General features: G+C 46.9%; 1 protein-coding gene across 5 annotated transcripts in view; it reads left to right on the top strand.

Annotated features, from left to right (window-relative positions):
- Positions 1–27,536, top strand: part of BTRC (beta-transducin repeat containing E3 ubiquitin protein ligase) — a 410,877-nt gene that overhangs the window by 327,946 nt on the left and 55,395 nt on the right. For all 5 annotated transcript variants that reach the window (XM_063961896.1, XM_063961897.1, XM_063961895.1 and 2 more), the window contains one exon: positions 5,094–5,280. In XM_063961896.1, the coding sequence (XP_063817966.1) occupies positions 5,094–5,280 (187 nt within the window). The remainder of the gene's footprint in view (positions 1–5,093; positions 5,281–27,536) is intronic.

Genomic DNA, 27,536 nt, shown 5'->3' with positions numbered 1-27,536 from the left:
GTGCTTTCAAGTTTTTCTTGAACACGGCCACAAAAGCATAATGCATGTCAAAGTGACAAGGAAATCACCAGCCAGTGGGGCTAGTGCTGGCATAATTCATCTTCCGGTATATGCACTGGCCACCCACAAACAATATGGGCATGCGTCTCTGTGGCATGTTTAACATTTACGCAAACTACTGTTAACTATGCAACATGTCTGTCACTCCTATGCAGTAGACGGAAGTGTCCGAATCGCACAAACCTGCATGGCGTTGTATAAGCGCGTCCACTGTACTCCCTCGCTATCGGCCTGAAAGTCATGTGAGTTGCTTACTAACCTATATAGTGAATAGGAACTTTATGAAGTCTTCGTCTGTAAGGAAATAATTTCTATGCGTGAGTTACCAATTTCATGACTTAAATTGATTTATGTCAAAATCTTGGGTGGGATGTCACAGACCTCAATGAGAATCAGCTGATAACGTCTGCCCGTCGTTGCATGTGACTTAGTGCTAACATGTGGTGTACCGCAATAGTTAAAAAAACAAAACAAAAAACAAAAACACTTGTAATCGGAAGAAAGAAAGTTTTATAGTATCTGCTTCTTCCTCCCTTCTGAGGAAACTGGTAATATACTGATCATACTGCTGAAGTGTGACATGTACAGAAATAACCTCCTGACTGTTTTATTTATTTCCTTTATTTACTCCCTCGCCACTGAGCTGATGCCTGCTGAGGTTGTGAATACAACTGTATTGTTTTATAGGCCCTCATTCCAGTGAGACTTGGGTGCAGATTAGGCTTGAGTGGGTGGTTCAGGATTTTAACAGCCATGCCCATCTTTTCTAAACGTTGTGTAAACCCCCCTTACTGTATGCAAATGTGAATCTGCTAATAGGAACAGCATGCCATTAATCTGGCTCTTAGGCTGCTCAGTCTGCTTTTCAGTACATTTTTTGTCTGTTAATAGAATTAAAATACATTTATTTTCACGTGAATGCAGGGCAGGGATTAGTGCTGATGCATTTACTACAGGGTCACAGAGTCCTAGTGCCTTTTGGATTAGAAAATTCCCTATTGGCAATGTAAATCTGGCTTTGTTATTTGTAAACATTCCAGCCGGGTGGGTTTCTCTGTGCGGTTGCTTTCCCTTTGCACTCTCTGGCTAGCCTGGTATCTGGATTATATGTCGACACCAAATTGTTGACATGGTCAAAAGATTGACAGGTTGAAATGGTCGACATGACAATAGTCAACACATGAGTTTGGTGGGGGGGGGGGGGGTTTTGGGGGGGGGGGTCCATTTTTTTTTTCCCATACTTTACCATCCACGTGGACTACAGTTGGGAACGATAACCTGTGCTGAGAGCAGCGGTAGTGCAGTGAGGCACCTTGCCAGAAGCAAAGTGGTACACTAATTGGCGTTCCATGTGCTGCAAGGTATTATTTGACACAAAAACAACATGAGAAAATTTCACATCCAAGTTTTCATGTGCTGACCATTTCCATGTCGACCTTTTGACCATGTCATTTGGTGTCGAAAATAGACACTCGACCTTTTTACTGTTGATCTATTAAACCCTATTAAACCATAACCTACTAGCCTCACAGCCCATGGACTGTGTAATGTTTTTTTAGCTGGTATGTGAACGTAAGGACCAATGAGAAGCTGCCATCACAGACTCTGCAGTTTGTTATTGATTACCCCACTCTCCCCCATTTGCAACCCTTTTAAAGCGGTGAACAAAAATGTGTAAGAATGCATCTTTAAACTAAACTACAATGCCGTTCAGTTTATCTGAAACAAATGGATGATATATCAATAAAAATTGTATAGGTTTAATTGTTTTGTTTCTCCTAATAAGTGCATACGGTTGTCTTGATCTGTCCTCTGCGCAGTACTCTACCCTACCCATCTAGGCTTACAATATGTTTTGCAGTGCATTAATCGTGCTGATATATATATATTTTTTAAGTTCCCCACTGAGCGATCCCAGGAGGGCTGTTGTGAAGGTTGGGGGGTGAGGTGAAGTGAGGGGGCATAATGACATGACTTACTCCAAACACATCATAAAACCCTAGAACACTGCTGATGTAGGTAGGATCCAGGAGGCCGGTCAACTTGTCTGGGTGAGCTCCCCGAAATTTGAGTCTACCAGACAGGGAGACAATGAGGCTCCAAGGTCACAAGGAGATGATACTTGGCTCATCTTCATCAGAGTATGTGTCACTTTCCTCTATTAAAGTCTCTCTGATAAAGTGGCAGCTTCAGGAAATACTTTATGAACGGGAGAATGAAAGATCCCATTTGTTGCAAAGTTTAAATTAGAAATGCTTTATATTGTTTCACAAAACAGACCTGGTTGTACCAGCAGCAAATTACTTAATAATAAGACATTTGTCTTCTCAATTAAAGAGGATATTACTGCCAGGAATATTTCCCTATAACCCTACCCCTTCTACCCCTTGGGCAGCATGAATGGTGTAATTGTTAGCATTACTGCCTCACAGCACTGAGGTCTTGGGTTCAATTCCCACCACCTTACTGTGTGGAGTTTGTACATTCTCCCCGTGCTTGCGTGGGTTTCCTCCGTGTACACTGGTTTCCTCTCACACTCCAAAAATATACTGGTAGGTTAATTGGCTCCCGACAGAAAGTTAGCCCTAGTGTACATGTGGTAGGGAATATAGATTGTAAGCTCCACTGGGGCAGGGACTGATGTGAATGGCCAAATATTCTTTGTAAAGCGCTGCGGAATATGTGTGCGCTATATAAATAACTGATAATAAATAAATATTAGACACTGTTGTTTTCCCAGCTTTGTGGTTTTCAGCCCTCACCGCAAACGGAGGTGTCCCTTCCCCTGACTCCTATCTTTCATTCCCCCTGCTGCATTCTGACTGAAATCACTGCTCGGGGTCACTGCTGCCATCTTGAACCTCCTATCCAGATCTCCCCTGGATGCTCATAAGGGTCTAGGCCAGTGGTTTCCAAACTTTTTTGAATCACGGCGCCCTAGAATATCAGAATTTTTTTCTCAGCACCCCTAGGCCAAAAATTTCTTATTGAGAAATTTAGAAATAAATATTATCGCGTTTATATGTCATCCATAGGGTCAGTTGTGTGGTGAGGGACAAGATTTGCTTCTGTTTGTCCACATATTTTATGACTGGCAGCCACCAGCTCTGGTTTTGCCTATTATATTGACCATGAATAATTTGAATTGGTCCTGAACCACCAACCCAGGGCACCCCTGCAAGTGTCCCGAGGCACCCCAGGGTGCCACAGCACACAGTTTGGGAACCTCTGGTCTAGGCAAAAGGATTTGCAAGAATCTTACTAGCCTATAATACTTTAGCTTTTGATAAGGTATTATCTCCTGGACATATTTTCGTTTAGGAAAAACATATTCTCTCTTCCCTCCTTAAAGAACCACTGAGGCCTAAAAATATACATTTTCAGGTATGAACCATGAGCTTAAAATACATTTTTTAGCATTACATTAACATTGTAATGCCATTTTGATAAATTATCTCCCAACTCCATTACTACAGCTGTAGAATAGTGTCATAATGAGATCTCATATGAGTGAAAGAACTGCTAAATACAATCGTCTGAGTTACTGGGATATCCACTAGGCTACCTTGGACAAGAGGGCAAGTGCGGGGCAGAAGGGGCCTAACAATGCAAGTTGCATTATTAAGACCCTGCCTTCCACTGCCGAATGCCATGATATGCACCATCACACAGTGTGGTCATGATGACTCAACTCCAGGAGAGTGGCTCGCATGTTAGGCAAGTATGTGATATTGAAGATCATGCCCTTGTCTATGAAGCCACTAAATCCACACAATGCATATCTGAATAGCAAGTCCACAAAGCCATCAGCAAGCAATTATATGACCCAGAGTGGGTGCTATTATCATGTAGCCTTAGGGACCACCAGTCTTAGAAACGTCATGACGGGGCCTGGCTGCTTATTCCTATCTTTGCAAATATATGCAAACAAGATCTCATCTCATTTTCTTGTTTAGAATAACCCCTCCCTTTCATGCACCTGGGAAGTATTACTAAGTTGATAGAGTAGCTAACGTTTTGTAGAGCCACCAGTCTGCCTGTTTACTGACAATTACCCTCCCTATAGCATAGCTATCTGCTGTAGAGGTGGATGAAATGACCCAAGTTTGGCATTATGCCATCCTCCCTGAACCCTGCACTTAACATTTTTACCACTTCTCGGATCCAGTAGGGTACATCCTTCAAAATAAATATTTCCATATCATGGGGTGATTTAGTTGCTGTTTAATAATGTCACATACTGTATTGCTGCTGATCCATTTCATTACTAGTGTTACATACTTAAGTCACATTTACCTACTCTCCCAGAAGTTGTGGAAGACTCTCGATTTTATGGGTATTCCCCCGCACCCCCGGAAGAGTGGGCACTCCTCCCGCATCACGCCTGCTTCCTAAGGAAGCGGGCAGGGTAGGGAGAGCATGCAGGAATCCCAGGTCAATACATAGGGAGCGGGGCTAGAATTACGCAAATCGCCATCATTGTAGCCCCGCCCCTCTCTTGAGAACCCTAGTTTCATGGGATATACCGTGATGGGCCTAATGCCGTGGAAATTGGTCCTGACCCCGGAAGTGCCCAGCTGCTTCTCCTCTCCGGGATTCTCCCCCAGAGAGGAGTTTTTAAATGTTGGCAAGTAAGACTTAATATTTTTCTTCTGAGAATGTCTGAGAGGATTCTGTAAATCTTTAGAAAGCGCATGATAATCCTGTAGTGTTTCCTATTATAACATTACTACTATATGCCAAGAAGCTGCAGTGGGCAGTAGTAATTTATGCGCCTGGTTTACGCCAGAGAAGTGTTACATAGTTACGTTTGACTTGCTTCCAACAAATGCCTTCATAAAGGCATCATAAAACTCCTAAATCCTCTCTAAAACAGCAACAACGTTTTTGAACTAAAATGAGCTGTGTCATAGTTCATACGACTTTGTGCAGTCGCATCTATTACTGCAGGTTGGGGTATCGGGAGCCAACACTATTGTCCTTACTTGTGCCGCATGTTCATTCATTTATGACTCTGTTTGCTTCTCTCTTAGCCCGTGGATTGGATCACATAGCAGAAAATATCCTGTCCTACCTGGATTCCAGATCGCTGTGCTCTGCGGAGCTGGTGTGCAAGGAGTGGTACCGAGTGACATCTGATGGAATGCTGTGGAAGAAACTTATAGAGAGAATGGTGAGAACAGACTCTTTGTGGAGAGGACTGGCAGAAAGGAGAGGATGGTAAGCGTAGTCTCTGTCACTGCATCTCACAACTTAATCCAGTGGTTCCCAAACTGTGCCCCAGCACCCTGGGGTGCCTTTGGGCATTTGCAGGGGTGCCTTGGGTTGGTGGTCCAGGACCAATTCAAAGTATTAAGGGTGGCTTCCAATAATAAAATATGTGGACAAACCGAAGTGAATCCTGTCCCTCACCACATAACTGAGCCTAAGGATGACTTATAAACACAGTTTACTTAACTTAATTATTTTTTCTGAATTTCTCAATAAAAACCTTTGGTGTTGGGGTGCTGTGAAAAGTATTCTGATACTCCAGGGAGCTGTGATTCAAAAAAGTTTGGGAACCACTGGTCTAATCCTTTAAATGTCTGTCATTTTTCACTTTTGAGTTAATATTGTTGGAATAGGTTGGATGCAGCGTTTGATCCTTCCTTAATCTGTATTTTATTTAAACCTTGTGGTATTTTTATTGTACAGTGTGAGCAGAGTTTATCACAGGTAATGGTGCACCATGGCTAAGGGTTGCGTTGAGAATAAGTGGCGTCTTGTGACAGAAGTCTGATTTAGGTGAACTGTGCATAGCTTGGGATATAAGGTAAAATCTGTACATTCCATGCCATACACTGCAGTAAATGCTGCTTCCTCTGCAGTGGCGTCACTGGATCTGGTGACACGCAGTGCAGATAATACAGCCCACCGTGCGCCCGAGAAGGGGGAGTAGCCTAGCATAAATGGGGCATGACCTCACAGGAAATGCAGGTTCCATCATCTGGGGGCTTGACCTCGGTGGAAGGGGGCATGACTTTGCAGGGAGCCCTCGTTTGCGTCACTCCGGGTGCATGCCCAGCATTCCTGGAGATGCTGGGCTGCTGCCGGATACTTGTCTGCCAGCACTGACGTCTCTTCCTCTGTGACATCAGCCAGGCGCTGCATGATAATGTCACACTGCAACACCCGGCTCCTGTTACTGTCTGCATTTGGGTGTCAACCCCTCCAATGATGGCGGTCTGCGCATCTATAGTGAAGCCACTGTTGTTCTGCTGTATACTTTACTATTAATATTTATTTATAGGTTGCCACAAAAGAATAAGACAGTACAGAGAACAGTACATTACATAGACAAGTAACAAATAGCACTACAACTCTCAACACAACCACTGATGCAAAGGGTGTAATGGAAATATTCAGAGTAAGCTGAAACCGGGCCTATCGGTGTTTGTGCAGATGATGGGTCTAGGTCATCTGAAGAAATAAAAACTATGAAGGGATGGAGTCCAGGAGCAGAGAGCCCAAGGGGGCGGTGCAGAGTGTAGATGGTGTGTGAGAGAAGTAGGTAATGAGAACAGGAGGAAGGAGGCATTAAACACCTTCACCCAGTGGGTGAAGGTGTTATGTTAAGAAGAAACTGGGGGGCAGATGTATTAATCTGGAGAAGGCATAAGGAAGTGATAAACCAGTGATATCTGCAAGGTGATAAAGGCAGCAGCCAATCAGATCCTAACTGTTAATTTACATATTGGAACTGATTGGCTGGTGCCTTTATCACCTTGCACATATCACTGGTTTATCACTTCCTTATGCCTTCTCCAGGTTAATACATCTGCCCCTGAGATATTTACAGTTAAAGATAAATGATTCCTTACACTAATTTTCACTTTTTATATTTACATGAATCTTAAGGGCCCCATACACTAGAACGATAATGGGTGATTTCCTGCGATTTCGACCTTGCGGACCGATATATATTTTATGAAAAGTGTCACATCGTATGTGTTTTCCATCTGATCCGATACGATGCACATTCCTGTAAGTGTCAGGTCGGATCCCCTAGGTAGTTAGTGCTGCAACTCGTGATATATCGTAATCGCATGGAATCGTATGGAAAAAGGTGTGTTTTTTTTGTGCCTGCAATATATCGTAGGAAGTTTGACTGGCATTCTCAGGACACTCCCATCAGCAGCAGCGACGCAGCAGAAGGAGAGCTACAGATATATCCGATTTGATTGGATTTCGCATTGCCCCAAGTATGTATTTAATCCACACTGACCACCAATCACTGTCCACCAATGTAATCACACTGACCACCTATGTTTTCTATTTGTTCACATTTTATTCATTTCTCTTACGTCCTAGAGGATGCTGGGGACTCCGTAAGGACCATGGGGTATAGATGGGCTCCGCAGGAGACATGGGCACTATAAAGAACTTTTAGTATGGGTGTGCACTGGCTCCTCCCTCTATGCCCCTCCTCCAGTCCTCAGTTAGATTCTGTGCCCAGAGGAGACTGGGTGCACTACAGGGGAGCTCTACTGAGTTTCTCTGAATAAAGAATTTTGTTAGTTTTTTTTATTTTCAGGGAGCACTGCTGGCAACAGGCTCCCTGCATCGTGGGACTGATGAGAGAGAAGCAGACCTACTTAAATGATGAGCTCTGCTTCTTAGGCTACTGGACACCATTAGCTCCAGAGGGAGTCGGAACGCAGGTCTCACCCCCGCCGCTCGTCCCGGAGCCGCGCCGCCGTCCTCCTCACAGAGCCGGAAGATAGAAGCCGGGTGAGTATAAGAAGAAAGAAGACTTCAAAGGCGGCAGAAGACTTCAGATCTTCTATGAGGTAACGCTGTGCGCCATTGCTCCCACACTACACACACACTGAAGCACTGATGGGTGTAGGGCGCAGGGGGGGGCGCCCTTGGCAGCAATAAACCTCTAGGATTGGCGCAATTACGAATATAGGCTACAGTGGCAGTATATATTTTAACCCCAGCCAGTATAAATAAAATTTGAGCGGGACTGAAGCCCGACGCTGAGGGGGCGGGGCTTGAGCTCCCAGCACTAACCAGCGCCATTTTCTCCACAGCACACTGCAGAACTGGCTCCCCGGACTCTCCCCTGCTGAACACGGTGACAGAGGGCCAAAAAGACCCTTTTTGGGGGGGAGGGGGGGCTCTTGTAAGGCGCAATGAGTGTATAGATTTATCTATATAAATATATAAAAGCGCTACTTGTCTGGGAATTTGGTTTCCAGGGTTATTGGCGCTGGGTGTGTGCTGGCATACTCTCTCTCTCTGCCTCTCCAAAGGACTTTATTGGGGGAATTGTCTCCATATCAATATATACAATCCCTGTGTGTGTGGGGGTGTCGGTACGCGTGTCGGCATGTCTGAAATGGAATGCTCTTCTAGAGAGGAGGTGGAGCAGATGATTGGGGGGTCTCAGTCGGCAACGCCGACACCGGATTGGTTGGACATGTGGAATGTTTTAAATGCGAATGTGACCTTGTTACATCAGAGATTGGACAATGCAGAGTCCAGAGGACAGGGCCCTTCAGGGTCTCAAAAGCGTCCCCTATCCCAAATAGTTAACACTGATACCGACACGGATTCTGACTCCAGTGTCGATTATGATGAGGCTAGGTTACACCCAAGGGTGGCCAAAAGTATTCATTATATGATTATTGCAATAAAAGATGTTTTGCATATCACTGATGACCCCTCTGTCCCTGACACGAGGGTACACATGTTTAAGGAAAAGAAACCTGAGGTAACATTTCCACCATCTTATGAGCTGAACGCTGTATATGAAAAAGCTTGGGAAACTCCAGACAAAAAACTGCAGATTCCCAAGAGAATTCTAATGGCGTATCCTTTCCCTGCGCAGGACAGAGTACGGTGGGAATCCTCGCCCAGGGTAGACAAGGCGTTGATGCGCTTATCCAAGAAGGTGGCGCTACCGTCCCCTGACACGGCAGCTCTCAAAGATCCTGCTGATCGTAGACAGGAAACAACTTTGAAATCTATTTATACACATACTGGTGCTTTACTCAGACCGGCTATAGCATCGGCTTGGGTCTGTAGCGCGGTAGCAGCTTGGACAGATACCTTGTCAGCTGATCTTGATACCCTAGATAGGGATACCATTTTGTTGACCTTGGGTCACATCAAGGACGCAGTCTTATATATGAGAGACGCTCAGAGACGTCTGACTACTAGGTTCAAGGGCCAACGCCATGGCGATCTTAGCTAGGCGGGCTCTGTGGACCCGCCAATGGACGGGTGATGCCGACTCAAAGAAGCATATGGAAGTTTTACCTTACAAGGGTGAGGTTTTATTTGCGGAAGGTCTCGAGGACCTAGTTTCCACTGCTACTGCGGGTAAATCTACTTTTTTGCATTATGTTCCCCCACAGCAAAAGAAAACTCCACAATATCAGATGCAGTCTTTTCGATCGCATAAGTACAGAAGAGGTCGGGGCTCTTCCTTCCTTGCCAGAGGTTAGGAGTATAGGAAAAAGAACGCCTGCTACGCTAGTTCCCAGGAGCAGAAGTCCTCCCCGGATTCTACTAAATCCACTGCATGATGCTGGGGCTCCACTGAGGGAGTCCACACCGGTGGGGGCACGTCTTCGACTCTTCAGCCAGGTCTGGGTTCTGTCAGACATGGATCCTTGGGCGATGGAAATTGTTTCCCAAGGCTACAAACTGGAATTCGAAGAGGTGCCCCCTTGCCGATTTTTCAAGTCGGCCTTGCCAGCTTCTCCCCCGGAGAGGGAAGTAGTGTTAGCTGCAATTCAAAAAGCTGTGTCAACAGCAAGTGATTATCAGGGTTCCCCTGGCCCAACAGGGAAAAGGGTACTATTCAACCCTGTTCGTGGTCCCGAAGCTGGATGGTTCGGTCAGACCCATTTTAAATCTAAAATCCCTAAACCTGTACTTGAAAAAGTTCAAATTCAAGATGGAATCACTCCAGGCAGTAATATCCAGTCTGGAAGGGGGGGATTTTATGGTGACACTGGACGTAAAGGATGCATACCTTCATGTCCCCATATATCCTCCTCATCAGGAGTATCTGAGATTCGCTGTACAGGACTGTCATTACCAGTTTCAGACGTTGCCGTTTGGGCTTTCCACGGCTACGAGGATTTTCACCAAGGTGATGGCGGAGATGATGGTGCTCCTGCGCAGGCAGGGAGTCACAATTATCCCATACTTGGACGATCTCCTGATAAAGGCGAGATCGAGAGAGCATTTGCTGCAGAGCGTGTCGCTCTCCCTGAGAGTGCTACAACAGCACGGTTGGATTCTCAATCTGCCAAAGTCACAATTGATTCCAACGACTCGACTATCATTCCTAGGCATGATTCTGGACACGGAACAGAAGAGGGTTTTTCTCCCAATGGAAAAAGCCTAGGACCTCCAGAACATGGTCAGAGACCTGCTAAAACCAAAAAGAGTGTCGGTTCATCAATGCACTCGGGTTCTGGGGGAAATGGTGGCAGCTTACGTGGCTATCCCCTTCGGTAGGTTCCATGTGAGGACTTTTCAGTGGGACCTTCTGGACAAGTGGTCAGGGTCCCATCTGCAAATACATCAAAAGATAAGCCTGTCCCCCAGGGCCAGGGTGTCTCTCCTGTGGTTGCTGCAAAGTGCTCACCTTCTAGATGGTCGCAGGTTCGGCATTCAAGACTGGATTCTGGTGACCACAGACGCGAGCCTCGGAGGATGGGGAGCAGTCACACAAGGAAGAAATTTTCAGGGACTGGTCAAGCCAGGAGGCTTGTCTACACATCAACGTACTGGAATTGAGGGCCATATACAACGGCCTACGACAAGCGGAGAATCTTCTTCGCGACCTACCGGTGCTGATTCAATCAGACAACGTCACAGCCGTAGCTCATGTAAACCGCCAAGGCGGGACAAGGAGCAGAGCGGCAATGGCGGAAGCCACCAGGATTCTGCGCTGGGCAGAAAATCACGGAAGCGTTGTCAGCGGTCTTCATCCCGGGAGTGGACAACTGGGAAGCAGACTTCCTCAGCAGATCTCCATCCAGGAGAGTGGGGACTTCATCAAGAAGTTTTTGCAGAGATAACAAGTCATTGGGGACTTCCTCAAATAGACATGATGGCGTCACGCCTCAACAAGAAACTTCGGAGGTATTGTGCCAGGTCAAGGGACCCTCAGGCAGTAGCAGTAGATGCCCTGGTGACACCGTGGTTGTTTCAGTCTGTCTACGTGTTCCCTCCTCTTCCTCTCATCTCAAAAATTTTGAGAATCATAAGAAGAAAAAGAGTGCAGACAATACTCATTGTTCCAGATTGGCCTCGAAGGGCCTGGTATTCAGATCTTCAGGAAATGCTCACAGAAGATCCGTGGCCTCTCCCTCTCAGGGAGGACCTGTTGCAGCAGGGGCCCTGCGTGTTCCAATAATTACCGCGGTTACGTTTGACGGCATGACGGTTGAACACCGAATCCTAGCTGGAAAAGGTATTCCGGAAAAAGTCATCCCCACTCTGATAAAGGCTAGGAAGGAGGTGACGGCGAAACATTATCACCGTATCTGGAGGAAGTATGTATCTTGGTGTGAAGCCAAGAATGCTCCTACGGAAGATTTCCATCTGGGCCGTTTTCTCCACTTTCTACAGACAGGAGTGGATATGGGCCTGAAGTTAGGGCCAAAATCTGTACCTTAATGGAGCCTATCTATATTATTTCAGAAGGAATTGGCTTCTCTCCCAGAAGTCCAGACTTTTGTGAAGGGAGTGCTGCACATCCAGCCTCCTTTTGTGCCCCCAGTGGCACCATCGGACCTTAATGTGGTATTAAGTTTCCTGAAATCTCATTGGTTTGAACCTCTTCAAACGGTTGAATTGAAATTTCTCACTTGGAAGGTGGTCATGTTATTGGCCTTGGCATCTGCAAGGCGGGTGTCCGAATTGGCGGCCTTGTCTCACAAGAGCCCCTATTTGATTTTCCATGAAGATAGAGCAGAGTTGAGGACGCGGCCTCAATTTTTGCCTAAGGTGGTTTCTTCATTTCATATGAACCAACCTATTGTGGTGCCTGTGGCTACGGGTGACTTGGAGGACTCCAAGTCCCTGGATGTAGTCAGGGCCTTAAAAATTTATGTAGCCAGAACGGCTAGGGTTAGGAAAACAGAGGCTCTGTTTGTCCTGTATGCAGCCAACAAGGTTGGCGCTCCTGCTTCTAAGCAGGCTATTGCTCGCTGGATCTGTAACACGATTCAGCAGGCTCATTCTACGGCTGGATTGCCGTTACCAAATTCGGTAAAGGCTCATTCCGCTAGGAAGGTGGGCTCTTCTTGGGCGGCTGCCCGAGGCGTTATCGGCATTACAGCTTTGCCGAGCGGCTACTTGGTCGGGTTCAAACACTTTTGCAAAATTCTACAAGTTTGATACCCTGGCTGATGAGGACCTCGCGTTTGCTCAATCGGTGCTGCAGAGTCATCCGCACTCTCCCGCCCGGTTTGGAGCTTTGGTATAAACCCCATGGTCCTTACGGAGTCTCCAGTATCCTCTAGGACGTCAGAGAAAATAAGATTTTAAACCTACCGGTAAATCTTTTTCTCCTAGTCCGTAGAGGATGCTGGGCGCCCGTCCCAGTGCGGACTGAAATCTGCAAGACTTGTATATAGTTGTTGCTTACATAAGGGTTATGTTACAGTTGAGATCGGTTTTTGGCTGATACTGTTTTTTTTTGTTCATACTGTTAACTGGTTGCGTATAGTCCAGGTTATACGGTGTGGTTGGTGTGGGCTGGTATGAATCTTGCCCTTAGATTAACAAAATCCTTTCCTCATATTGTCCATCTCCTCTGGGCACAGTTTCTCTAACTGAGGTCTGGAGGAGGGGCATAGAGGGAGGAGCCAGTGCACACCCATACTAAAAGTTATTTATAGTGCCCATATCTCCTGCGGAGCCCGTCTATACCCCATGGTCCTTACGGAGTCCCCAGCATCCTCTACGGACTAGGAGAAAAAGATTTACCGATAGGTTTAAAATCTTATTTTTTGTGGGCCCAAAGCCATTTTAAATCCCCCTAATGGCCGTGTGTTTTCACTGCCACTGTACCCCAATGCTGCACCTTGTGTTTCTCTGGCCCCAAAGTCATTTTAACCCCTAAATGGCATGTGTTTTCACCGCCACTGTACCCCAATGCTGCACCTTGTGTTTCTCTGGCCCCAAAGTCATTTTAACCCCAAAATTATCATGTGTTTTCACAGCCACTGTACCCCAATACTGAACCTTGTGTTTCTCTTACATCCTAGAGGATGCTGGGGACTCCGTAAGGACCATGGGGTATAGACGGGCTCCGCAGGAGATAGGGCACCTAAAAAGAACTTTGACTATGGGTGTGCACTGGCTCCTCCCTCTTTGCCCCTCCTCCAGAACTCAGTTAGATTCTGTGCCCAGAGGAGAAAGGGTACACTGCAGAGAGCTCTCCAGAGTTTTCTGTTTTAAAAGAATTTTGTTAGGTTTTTTATTTTCAGGGAGTCCTGTTGGCAACAGGCTCCCTGCATCGTAGGACTGAGGAGAGCGAAGCAGGGCTGGCTTTACGGTTGGGCTCTGTTTCTAGGCTACTGGACACCATTAGCTCCAGAGGGTGTCGGAACACAGGTCTCACCTGGGGTTCGTCCCGGAGCCGCGCCGCCGTCCTCCTCACAGATGCCGAAGATAGATGAGAAGGCAGAAGACATCAGGCGGCAGAAGACATCAGATCTTCATGAGGTAAGGCGCGCAGCGGTAAGCTGCGCGCCATTGCTCCCACTATACACACACAGAGCAGCACTGAAGGGTGCAGGGCGCTGGGGGGGGGGCGCCCTGGGCAGCAATATTCCTCACTTCTGGGCATGTTAACATGGATTAGGCTGCGGAGGCAGTTAATCCAAGAATCCCCCGCCATTTTAATAAAAAAAGCACTGGGACCGAAGCCCGCCGTCGGGTATGCGGGGCTTGATCCTCAGCACTAACCAGTGCCATTTTCTCCACAGAGGCTGCATGCTGAACGCTGGCTCCCTGGTCTCTCCCCTGCTGAACTTCACAGGCTGGAAAAAAGAGGAGGGGGGCACATTGGCGACGCAGTGAGTGGGAATTGGAATATTATTATATAAAAAAGCGCTATCTGGTCATATTTTTCCACAGTGTTATTAAGCGCTGGGTGTGTGTTGGCATACTCTTTCTCTGTCTCTCCTAAGGGCCTGGTTGGGGTTTTGTCCCCTTGTAGGTTAATCCCTGTGTGTGTGGGGTGTCGGTACGTGGTGTCGACATGTCTGAAGCGGAAGGCTTCTCCAAGGAGGAGGTGGAGCAAATGAGTGGTGTGTCCCCGTCGGTTGTGCCGACTCCGGAATGGATGGACATGTGGCATATGTTGAATGCAAGTGTGGCATCTTTACATAAAAGGCTTGATAAGGCTGAATTAGGGGGGACATCAGGGGGTCAATCCTCGGATTGGACCGACTCACAGGGCCCGTCGGGGTCTCAAAAGCGTCCCTTAACACAAGACACTACTACCGACACGGATTCTGATTCCAGTGTCGACTATGATGAAGTAAAATTGCACCCTAGGGTGACTAAAACCATTCAGTGTATGATTGTGGCAATAAGGGATGTGTTGCATATTGAGGATGAACCCCCTGTCCCCGACACAAGGGTACACATGTTTAAGGAAAAGAAACAGATTATTAATATTCCCACATCTCGTTAATTAAATGATTTCTTTGGAAAAGCTTGGGAGACTCCGGAAAAGAGACCGCAGATCCCCAAAAGAATTTATATGGCATACCCCTTCCCTATGCAGGACAGGGAGATTTGGGAATCACCCCCCACTGTGGACAAGGCCCTGACGCGCTTGTCCAAGAAAGTGGCGCTACCGTCTCCTGACACAGCGGCCCTTAAGGACCCTGCAGATCGCAGGCAAGAAACTACCTTAAAGTGTATTTATTCTCATACGGGTGCTGTGCTAAGACCGACAATTGCGTCGGCATGGGTGTGTAGCGCAATTGCAGTTTGAACAGATGAGCTGACAGATCAATTTGATAATATGGATAAGGATAATATATTCTTAACTCTAGCCCATATTAAAGACGCAGTCTTATTTATGAGGGATGCTCAAAGGGACATTGGATTGCTAGCTTCTAGGGCCAATGCCATGTCTATCTCGGCGAGAAGATCCTTATGGACTCGCCAATGGACGGGTGATGCGGATTCTAAAAAACATATGGAAGTACTACCCTATAAGGGTGAGGTATTGTTTGGGGATGGGCTGACGGACCTGGTTTCCACAGCTACAGCAGGTAAATAAAAAATTTTACCATATATTCCCCAACAGCAAAAGAAAGTAACACCCTATCAGATGCAGTCCTTTCGGTCGCACAAGTCCAGAAGAGGTCGGGTATCCTCTTTCCTCGCCAGAGGTAAGGGCAGAGGCAAAAGAGCACCTGCTTCGGCAGGTGCCCAGGACCAGAAGTCCTCCCCAGCTGCCCCATGTCCCCATATATGCCCCCCATCAGGAATAGCTGAGATTCGCTGTACAGGATTGTCATTACCAATTTCAGACGTTGCCGTTTGGACTTTCCACGGCCCGAGGATTTTCACCAAGATAATGGTGGAAATGATGGTGGTCCTGCGCAAGCATGGAGTCACAATTATCCCATACTTGGACGATCTCCTGATAAAAGCCAGACCAAGGGAGAAATTGCTGAGCAGTGTGGCGCTCTCTCTGAGAGTGCTCCAGCAACACGGTTGGATTTTAAATCTACCGAAGTCACAGTTGATTCCGACAACTCGACTGCCGTTCCTAGGTATGATACTGGATACGGAACAAATGAAGGTCTTCCTCCCAATAAAGAAAGCCCAGGACATCCAGAACATGGTCAGAGACCTGCTAAAACCGAAAAGGGTGTCAGTTCACCAATGCACTCGAGTTCTGGGAAAAATGGTGGCGGCCTACGAGGCCATTCCCTTCGGAAGGTTCCATGCAAGGACTTTTCAATGGGACCTTCTGGACAAGTGGTCCGGGTCCCATCTGCACTTACATCGGAAAATAACTCTGTCCCCAGGGGCCAGAGTCTCTCTCCTGTGGTGGTTGCAAAGTGCTCACCTGCTGGAGGGTCGCCGGTTCGGAATTCAGGACTGGATCCTGGTTACCACGGACGCGAGCCTCCGAGGATGGGGAGCGGTCACACAGGGAAAAAATTTTCAGGGACTTTGGTCAGACCAGGAGTCCTGTCTACACATCAATGTGTTGGAACTCAGGGTCATTTACAACGGCCTTCGACAAACGAAGAGTCTTCTTCGAAACCTACCGGTTCTGATTCAATCAGACAATGTCACAGCAGTGGCTCATGTGAACCGCCAAGGCGGGACAAGAAGCAGAGTCACGATGGCGGAAGCCACCAGGATTCTTCGCTGGGCGGAAAATCATGTAAGCGCTCTGTCGGCTGTCTTCATTCCGGGAGTGGACAACTGGGAAGCAGACTTCCTCAGCAGACACGATCTCCATCCAGGAGAGTGGGGACTTCATCAAGAAGTCTTTACAGACATAACACGTCTTTGGGGAACTCCTCAAATAGACATGATGGCGTCACGCCTCAACAAAAAGCTTCGGAGGTATTGTGCCAGGTCTCGGGACCCTCAGGCAGTGGCAGTAGACACTCTGATAACACCGTGGGTGTTCAAATCGGTCTACGTGTTTCCTCCTCTTCCTCTCATCACAAAAGTGTTGAGGATCATAAGGCAAAGAAGAGTACAGACGATACTCGTTGTCCCAGACTGGCCTCGAAGGGCCTGGTACTCAGATCTACAAGAGATGCTCACAGTAGATCCCTGGCCTCTTCCTCTGAGGGAAGAACTGTTGCAACAGGGGCCCTGAGTATTTCAGGACTTACCGCGGTTACGTTTGACGGCATGGCGGTTGAACGCCGAATCCTAGCGAAAAAGGGGATTCCGGAAGAGGTCATCCCTACTTTAATAAAGGCTAGGAAGGAGGTGACGGTTAAGCATTATCACCGTATCTGGCGAAAGTATGTGTCTTGGTGTGAGACCAAGAATGCACCTACGGAAGATTTTCATCTGGGTCGTTTTCTCCACTTCCTACAGACAGGAGTGGATATGAAATTAGGCTCTGTTAAGGTTCAGATTTCGGCCCTCTCGATTTTCTTTCAGAAGGAATTGGCTTCTCTTCCAGAAGTACAGACGTTTGTAAAGGGAGTGCTACACATCCAGCCTCCTTTTGTGCCTCCAGTGGCACCTCAACGTGGTGTTGCAGTTCCTAAAATCACACTGGTTTGAACCGCTTAACAAGGTTGAGTTGAAATTTCTTACTTGGATGGTGGTCATGTTGTTGGCCTTGGCATCAGCAAGGCGAGTATCAGAATTGGCGGCTTTGTCACACAAAAGCCCCTACTTGATTTTTCATGTGGATCGAGCTGAATTGAGGACACGTCCGCAGTTTTTGCCTAAGGTGGTTTCTTCATTCCATGTGAATCAACCTATTGTGGTGCATGTGGCTACAAGTGACCTGGAGGATTCCAGATCCCTGGACGTAGTCAGGGCCTTAAAGATTTATGTAGCCAGGACGGCTAGAATTAGGAAAACAGAGGCTCTGTTTGTCCTGTATGCGGCCAATAAGATTGGCGCACCTGCTTCGAAGCAGACTATTGCTCGCTGGATCTGTAATACGATTCAGCAGGCTCACTCTACGGCTGGATTGCCGGTACCAAATTCGGTTAAGGCCCATTCCACTAGGAAGGTGGGCTCTTCTTGGGCGGCTGCCCGAGGCGTCTCGGTATTACAACTTTGCCGAGCGGCGACTTGGTCGGGGTCAAACACTTTTGCTAAATTCTACAAGTTTGATACCCTGGCTGATGAGGACCTAGCGTTTGCTTAGTCGGTGCTGCAGAGTCATACGCACTCTCCCGCCCGATTGGATGCTTTGGTATAAACCCCATGGTCCTTACGGAGTCCCCAGCATCCTCTAGGACGTAAGAGAAAATAAGATTTTAAACCTACCTGTAAATCTATTTCTCCTAGTCCGTAGAGGATGCTGGGCGCCCGTCCCAGTGCGGAAACTTGTATATAGTTGTTGCTTACATAAGGGTTATGTTACAGTTGAAATCGGTCTTGGACCGTTACTGTTGTTGTTCATACGGTTAACTGGTTATGTATGATCCAGGTTACATGGTATGATTGGTGTGGGCTGGTATGAATCTTGCCCTTGGATTTCTAAATCCTGCCTTGTATTGTCCATCTCCTCTAGGCACAGTTCTCTAACTGAGGTCTGGAGGAGGGGCATAGAGGGAGGAGCCAGTGTACACCCATAGTCAAAGTTCTTTTTAGGTGCCCTATCTCCTGCGGAGCCCGTCTATACGGAGTCCCCAGCATCCTCTACGGACTAGGAGAAATAGATTTACCGGTAGGTTTAAAAATCTTATTTTATCTGGCCCCAAAGTTATTTTAACCCCCATTTTAACCAACATGTGAATGCATTGCGATAAATCGCAGGCGCTATGTCGCGCGTGACATATCGCATGTAAATAAAGCCACACACGTACCAAATCGTATGGAACCACTCCCGGGAAGCTCCCAGGAGAGTTCAAGGGAAATCACCTCCGACTTCAGCCTCAGACATATCGTTGTAGTGTATGGGACCCTTTACACTACACTGGCTACATTTGGAAATATGTTACAATGATCCCTAGGTCATGCCACCTTCTTCCATTAAAAATAATAATTTTTCAGAAAATTGTTACATAATACCTTCAGCCACTCCCCTCTTCAATTGAAAGGATAATTCCACATAAAACTAAAAATGTATTTTTGAATAGAATCCGGAAAACTAAATAAAATATAAAATGTTGCCTATCCATGCTCAGTGGTTTCCGGGAGTCAGTGGGTAGGCTGATGTGTCCAATATTCCAAGCTGAATATCCTCAGGTTTTCTCTGGTGTCGGCCCCTTTCCCCTGTGTATTGTATTCCTACTTCGTACTCCAGCTGCTAGATGCATTTGGGCACCCATTACTTACCCCGTTACTTACCCCAGTCCTGGGGGAGTACAATTTAATATATCTTTTCTCTAACGTCCTAAGTGGATGCTGGGGACTCCGTAAGGACCATGGGGAATAGCGGCTCCGCAGGAGACTGGGCACATCTAAAGAAAGCTTTTGGACTAACTGGTGTGCACTGGCTCCTCCCCCTATGACCCTCCTCCAAGCCTCAGTTAGATTTCTGTGCCCGACGAGAAGGGTGCACAGTAGGGGCTCTCCTGAGCTTCTTAGTGAAAGTTTTAGTTTAGGTTTGTTATTTTCAGTGAGACCTGCTGGCAACAGGCTCACTGCATCGAGGGACTAAGGGGAGAAGAAGCGAACTCACCTGCGTGCAGAGTGGATTGGGCTTCTTGGCTACTGGACATTAGCTCCAGAGGGACGATCACAGGCCCAGCCTGGATGGGTCCCGGAGCCGCGCCGCCGGCCCCCTTACAGAGCCAGAAGAGCGAAGAGGTCCGGAAAAATCGGCGGCAGAAGATGTTCCTGTCTTCAATAAGGTAGTGCACAGCACTGCAGCTGTGCGCCATTGCTCTCAGCACACTTCATACTCCGGTCACTGAGGGTGCAGGGCGCTGGGGGGGGCGCCCTGAGACGCAATAAAACATGATAAAAATACCTTACATGGCAAAAAATACATCACATATAGCTCCTGGGCTATATGGATGCATTTAACCCCTGCCAGAATATACAGAAAAACGGGAGATAAGGCCGCCGAAAAGGGGGCGGAGCCTATCTCCTCCGCACACTGGCGCCATTTTCCCTCACAGCTCAGTTGGAGGGAAGCTCCCTGGCTCTTCCCTGCAGTCACTACACTACAGAAAGGGTTAAAAAAAGAGAGGGGGGCACTAATTAGGCGCAGTATTAAAACATACAGCAGCTATAAGGGGAAAAACACTTATATAAGGTTATCCCTGTATATATTTATAGCGCTCTGCTGTGTGCTGGCATACTCTCCCTCTGTCTCCCCAAAGGGCTAGTGGGGTCCTGTCCTCTATCAGAGCATTCCCTGTGTGTGTGCTGTGTGTCGGTACGTTTGTGTCGACATGTATGAGGAGAAAAATGATGTGGAGACGGAGCAGAGTGTCTGTAACAGTGATGTCACCACCTAGGGGGTCGACACCTGAGTGGATGTACTGTTGAAAATTACGTGACAGTGTCAGCTCTGTATAAAAAAAACAGTGGTTGACATGAGACAGCCGGCTACTCAGCTTGTGCCTGTCCAGACGTCTCATAGGCCGTCAGGGGCTCTAAAGCGCCCGTTACCTCAGATGGCAGATACAGACGCCGACACGGATACTGACTCCTGTGTCGACGGTGAAGAGACAACCGTGATTTCCAGTAGGGCCACACGTTACATGATCGAGACAATGGAAAATGTTTTATACATTTCTGATAATACGAGTACCACCAAAAAGGGGTATTATGTTCGGTGAGGGAAAAACTACCTATAGTTTTCCTGAATCTGAGAAATAAAATGAGGTGTGTGATGATGCGTGGGTTTCCCCCCGATAACAATTGATAATTTCTTAAAAAGTATTGGTGTATACCCTTTCCCGCCAGAGGTTAGGGTGCGTTGGGAAACACCCCCTAGGGGGGATAAGGCGCTCACACGCTTGTAAGAACAAGGGCTCTACCCTCTCATGAGATGGCCGCCCTTAAGGATCCTGCTGATAGAAAGCAGGAGGGTATCCAAAAATGTATTCACACACATACTGGTGTTATACTGCGACCAGCAATCGCCTCAGCCTGGAGGTGCAGTGCTGGGTTGGCATGGTCGGATTCCCTGACTGGAAATATTGATATCCTAGATAAGGATAGTATATTATTGCCTATAGAGCATTTAAAAGATGCATTTCTATATATGCATGATGCACAGCGGAATATTTGCCGACTGGCATCAAGTATAAGTGCGTTGTCCAATTCTACCAGTAAAATGGTCAGGTGATGCGGATTCCAAACGGCATTTGGAAGTATTGCCTTTGAAAAGGGACATTTGGGGTCGGTCTTTTAGACCTGGTGGCCACGGCAACAACTGGGAAGTCCACGTTTGTACCCCAGGTCGCCTCTCAAAATAAGACGCCGTATTATCAGGCGCAGTCTTTTGTTGGCAAGCGGACAAAAGGTTCCTCTTTTCTGCTCGTGACAGAGGGAGAGGAAAAAGGCTGAAGAGATTAGCCAGTTCCCAGGAACAGAAACCCTTTCCCGCCTCTGCCAAGCCCTCAGTATGACGCTAGGGCCTTACAAGCTCAGGCACGGTGGGGGCCCGTTCTCAATGAATTTCAGTGCGCAGTGGGCTCACTCGCAAGTAGACCCCTGGATCCTTCAGGTAATATCTCAAGGGTACATATTGGAATTCGAGACGTCTCCCCCTCGCCGTTTCCAAAAGTCGGCTTTACCGACGTCTCCCTCTGACAGGGAGGCAGTTTTGGAAGCCATTCACAAGCTGTATTCCCAGCAGGTGATAATCAAGGTACCCCTCCTGCAACAGGGAACGGGGTATTATTCCACACTATTGTGGTACCGAAGCCAGACGGCTCGGTGAGACCGATTCTAAATCTAAAATCTTTGAACACTTACATACAGAGGTTCAAATTCAAGATTGAGTCACTCAGAGCAGTGATTGCGAACCTGGAAGAAGGGGACTACATGATGTCTCGGGACATCAAGGATGCTTACCTTCATGTCAAAATTTACCCTTCTCACCAAGGGTACCTCAGGTTATGGTACAGAACTGTCACGATCAGTTCAGACGCTGCCGTAGGGATGGTCCACAGCACCCCGGGTCTTTACCAAGGTAATGGCCGAAATGATATCCCTTCGAAGGAAGGGAATTTTAGTTATCCCTTACTTGGACGATTCCCTGATAAGGGTAAGATCCAGGGAACAGTTGGAAGTCGGTGTAGCACTATCTCAGGTAGTGTTGCGGCAGCACGATTGGATTCTCAATATTCCAAAATCGCAGCTGGTTCCGACGACTTGTCTTCTGTTTCCTAGGGATGTTCCTGGACACAGTCCAGAAAAAAGGTGTTTCTCCCGGAAGAGAAAGCCAGGGAGTTATCCGAGCTAGTCAGGAACCTCCTAAAACCGAACCAAGTCTCAGTGCATCAATGCACAAGGGTTCTGGGTAAAAATGGTGGCTTCCTACGAAGCAATCCCATTCGTTAGATTCCACGCAAGAACTTTCCAGTGGAACCTACTGCACAAATGGTCCGGGTCGCATTTTCAGATGCATCAGCGGATAACCCTGTCACCAAGGACAAGGGTATCCATCCTGTGGTGGTTGCAGAGTGCTCATCTTCTAGAGGGCCGCAGATTCGGCATTCAGGACTGGGTCCTGGTGACCACGGATGCCAGCCTGCGAGGCTGGGGAGCAGTCACACAGGGAAGGAATATCCAGGGCTTAGGGTCAAGCCTGGATACATCACTTCACATAAATATCCTGAAGCTAAGGGCCATTTACAATGCTCTAAGCTTAGCAAGACCTCTGCTTCAAGGTCAGCCGGTGTTGATCCAGTCGGACAACATCATGGCAGTCACCCACGTAAACAGACAGGGTGGCACAAGAAGCAGGAGGGCAATGGCAGAAGCTGCAGGGATTCTTCGCTGGGCGGAAAATCATGTGATAGCACTGTCAACAGTATTCATTCCGGGAGTGGACAACTGGGAAGCAGACTTCCTCAGCACGACCTCCACCCGGGAGAGTGGGGACTTCACCCAGAAGTCGTCCACATGATTAAAAAACTCGACAGGTATTGCGCCAGGTCAAGAGACCCTCAGGCAATATTTGTAGACGCTCTGGTAACACCGTGGGTGTACCAGTCAGTGTATGTGTTCCCTCCTCTGCCTCTCATACCCAAGGTACTGAGATTGATAAGATGGAGAGGAGAAAGCACTATATTCGTGGCTCCGGATTGGCCAAGAAGGACTTGGTAACCGGAACTTCAAGAGATGCTCACGGAGGATCCGTGGCCTCTACCTCTAAGAAGGGACCTGCTCCAGCAAGGACCCTGTCTGTTCCAAGACTTACCGCGACTGCGTTTGACGGCATGCCGGTTGAACACCGGATCCTGAAGGAAAAAAGGCATTCCGGATGAAGTCATCCATATCCTGATCTAAAGCCAGGAAGGATGTAACCGCAAAAACATTATCACCGCAATTGGCGAAAATATGTTGCGTAGTGCGAGGCCAGTAAGGCCCGACGGAGGAAATTCAACTGGGTCGATTCCTACATTTCCTGCAAACAGGAGTGTCTATGGGCCTGAAATTGGGGTCCATTAAGGTTCAGATTTCGGCCCTGTCAATTTTCTTCCAAAAAAGAACTAGCTTCAGTCCCTGAAGTTTAGACGTTTGTAAAAGGGGTACTGCATATACAGCCTCCTTTTGTGCCTCCAGTGGCAATTTGGGATCTCAATGTAGTTTGGGTTCCAAAAGTCACATTGGTTTGAACCACTTAAATCTGTGGAGTTAAAATATCTCACATGGAAAGTGGTCATGCTGTTGGCCCTGGCCTGGGCCAGGCGCGTGTCAGAATTGGCGGCTTTATCCTGTAAAAGCCCTTATCTGATTTTCCATTCGGACAGGGCGGAATTGAGGACTCGTCCTCAGTTTCTCCCTAAGGTGGTTCCAGCGTTTTCACCTGAACCAACCTATTGTGGTGCCTGCGGCTACTAGGGACTTGGAGGAATCCAAGTTGCTGGATGTTGTCAGGGCCCTGAAAATATTTCCAGGACGGCTGGAGTCAGGAAATCTGACTCGCTGTTTATCCTGTATGCACCCAACAAGCTGGGTGCTCCTGCTTCTAAGCAGACTATTGCTCGTTGGATTTGTAGTACAATTCAGCTTGCACATTCTGTGGCAGGCCTGCCACAGCTAAAATCTGTAAAAGCCCGTTCCACAAGGAAAGTGGGCTCATCTTGGGCGGCTGCCCGAGGGGTCTCGGCTTTACAACTTTGCCGAGCAGCTACTTGGTCAGGGGCAAACACGTTTGCTAAATTCTACAAATTTGATACCCTGGCTGAGGAGGACCTGGAGTTCTCTCATTCGGTGCTGCAGAGTCATCCGCACTCTCCCGCCCGTTTGGGAGCTTTGGTATAATCCCCATGGTCCTTACGGAGTCCCCAGCATCCACTTAGGACGTTAGAGAAAATAAGAATTTACTTACCGATAATTCTATTTCTCATAGTCCGTAGTGGATGCTGGGCGCCCATCCCAAGTGCGGATTGTCTGCAATACTTGTACATAGTTATTGTTACAAAAATCGGGTTATTATTGTTGGGAGCCATCTTTTCAGAGGCTCCTCTGTTATCATACTGTTAACTGGGTTCAGATCACAAGTTATACGGTGTGATTGGTGTGGCTGGTATGAGTCTTACCCGGGATTCAAAATCCTTCCTTATTGTGTACGCTCGTCCGGGCACAGTATCCTAACTGAGGCTTGGAGGAGGGTCATAGGGGGAGGAGCCAGTGCACACCAGTTAGTCCTAAAGCTTTCTTTAGATGTGCCCAGTCTCCTGCGGAGCCGCTATTCCCCATGGTACTTACGGAGTCCCCAGCATCCACTACGGACTATGAGAAATAGAATTATCGGTAAGTAAATTCTTATTTTTTCCAGGTTTTCTTCTTATACCTGAGTTTCCGGTTTTGAGTGGAGCAGTCTGTAAAACAAACTACTGGTGGTAAATCAGATGTAACAAGTGTGGCTTGAATATGAAGTTATCTACATGCTAGGCATCGATATATGATGTTATAATGTATTCTGTGTGTCCTTTTGGTCTTGTTTGTGTTGCCAGTTACGGTATGCTATATGTCAGCTTAATAAATGCATTGCCTGGTGCAAGAATCTTAATGTCCTTCAGGAGTATTAACATGTTATTTTAGAATGGAGGATAAGTGTTCTTGAATCTGCCAGTGTTAAACTGTTTCTTCTCTGTCTTATGAGCCCATCGAGCCCTATTACCTGTCTCCTGGAACTACAAAGCAGTCAGCTTTTTAGAATAGCCTCTGTAAATATGAATGAGAACATTTGCATCGAGCCATCTCTTTGTAGAGCTCTAACACAATAATCTTTCCTATTTTTCAAGCAAGAGCCACTTCAGGAACGTGAAATGTCAGACATACTCCACTGTAATGCAGCTACTTTTATATCCAGTCTTGCAATGTGACGGAGTGATGGAGTGACGTCTCCTTAAAAAGGAAATAGACATTTTTTGTGACATTTGTGAATTCTTCTGAATCCCTTAAAATATGACTGTGCTGTAACTTTCCCACGAGTTCAGTATGAAATCCTGAGTGTCGGGGTTCCGGCAGTCAAAATACAGACGCCGAAATCCCGACCTCAAGCGCACCGTGTCCCCTTGCGGGCTCACTACGTTTGCCACGCTTCAGGCCCGGTGGCGACCTTTACACTAATTTATTCCCTCTCTGGTGGTGGCATGGACCACCATCCAAGTGGGGTTTCTGGACAGCGGTCGGGATTCTGAATGCCGACATTTCAATGGGTGTCGGGACTTCGGCGTCAGTATTTCGACCGCCGGGATCCCGGCTGCCAGGAATTTAACTGCGTGCCCTTCCCACAGCTGCAAAGAAGAGGTGTGTAACTGGTTCCCCTGCACAGAGAGCAAGGACAATGGTGCAGCACAGCCTCTGCACGGACGGTGATCTTTACCACCTTTTGGGGTGCTATGTAGAAAGCTGCAGGGTGCATCCTTAGTACATGCTCAAAACCCATCTCCTTCCCAAGTTCCTGGCTTCTGTGATGTCATGACATTATTTGGGGGGCATGTGCTGGGCCATGGGTCTTTTGTCTCCTTGCTATGGTACTGCACTTTCGTAAAGTTTCAAAAGTTTAATTGGTTTCACTCCCTTCACCGTCACATTTTTGTTGCAATGACAACTGGAACAATGGCAACAGGAGCTGCCCTGTTTTGGTTTTAAATGCCTGATGGCTGTATAGTCCATTTACAGTCCTGACTGGAAGCACCTCATCCCATTCACCTATGACGTCTCAATGGCTGACCTTGCTGCATGTACTTTAACACAGTGGTTCCCAAACTCCGTCCTCAAGGAGCAGTAAGCTGGGCATATACTATACAATTATTTGCCAGATAATCTGCCAGATCTGGTTGGTTGGAATGAAAATCTGGTAATGGATGAGAGCAAATGACAATCGACCATTTGCTCCCAAACACTTCAAAATGGTCAAAACCTGTGTGTGATTTAACCAATTTGTATGAATGACGGTTTGTGTCTGTTTTCCAGTGTTTTGGGAGCAAATGGTCGATTGTCATTTGCTCTCATCCATTACCAGATTTTCATTCCAACCAGCCAAATCTGGCAGATTCTCTGACAGATAATTGTATAGTGTGTATCTAGCTTTTTACGGTCTAGTTTTTAAGTATATCCATGCTTGGCCACAGGTGATTGAATTAGTACCTCAGTCAAAATGATTTCACCATCTGTGTTGAGCCATGCATATCTTTAAAACCTGGACTATTATGTGTTCCTTGAGTACCAAGTTTGGGAACCACTGCTTTAACTTACAGCCCAGAGGTGATAAGTTTTACTAAGTACACTATATTAATATACATTATATAAATTAGAATCCAAGATTACATTAAGCTATGCCACGTCAATTGTTTTGTGCATATATTCACATTTAAATATAATTAGTCTAGCAATTTAAAACACAGTTTAAATAAAGCAGTACAAAGCTGTGTTACACCTAATCAAAGTTTACCACGTGAGCGAACAGTTCTGGCAAACGCTGGCACTGACTGTTTGTAGGGATACCACTGTTCATTTTACTAGTATCATGTATGTGCTTTTATATCCGCTTAGATTTCAGCCACTCCTGCTGCTAGATGCACGTAATGATCTGCTTAGTCTCACTTTCACACTTTACTGTTCTATGGTTGGAACGTGTGTCCTGTGCCCCTCACATGTCCTGTGCCCCTCACATGAGGCACAGACAGTTGCGCTCTCTTGCAGCAAGATATTTTAATTTTCACAGCTGGAAAGTTGCTTTGCCCTAGACGACATTCTTGAATTTAGACTCTGGATACAGGTTTACTAGCAGTAAATAACGCATAGTAATACATGTAAACGCTCACACTTTCTAATGAATATTGTATTTTTATTTTATACTTGCAAAGATATGGACGAAGTTAATACATATACACACAATTAATCATCAGGGCTTTGGGTCTCGCAAGGTTCAGCTGGCAAGGCACAGATTTAGTTGTTTTAATACTAGTAAAGAGATTATGTAAAATGAGTTTACTATATCAACAGAGGCATTTCTTAAATGTATATTCCATCCAATATCTCAGGTTACAAAGTTGCGTTTCTAATACTTTTGCTGAAGTAAATTAAAAACTGGAGCGGAGTATCGGTTGCGATGGCATTTGTAATTAGTTTGCGTT

The sequence above is a fragment of the Pseudophryne corroboree genome, chromosome 3, assembly GCF_028390025.1.
Source record: "Pseudophryne corroboree isolate aPseCor3 chromosome 3, aPseCor3.hap2, whole genome shotgun sequence".
Classification (NCBI taxonomy): Eukaryota; Metazoa; Chordata; class Amphibia; order Anura; family Myobatrachidae; genus Pseudophryne; species Pseudophryne corroboree.
Note: the sequence above shows the minus strand (reverse complement) of the source record. Positions and strands in the feature narration are given on the sequence as shown.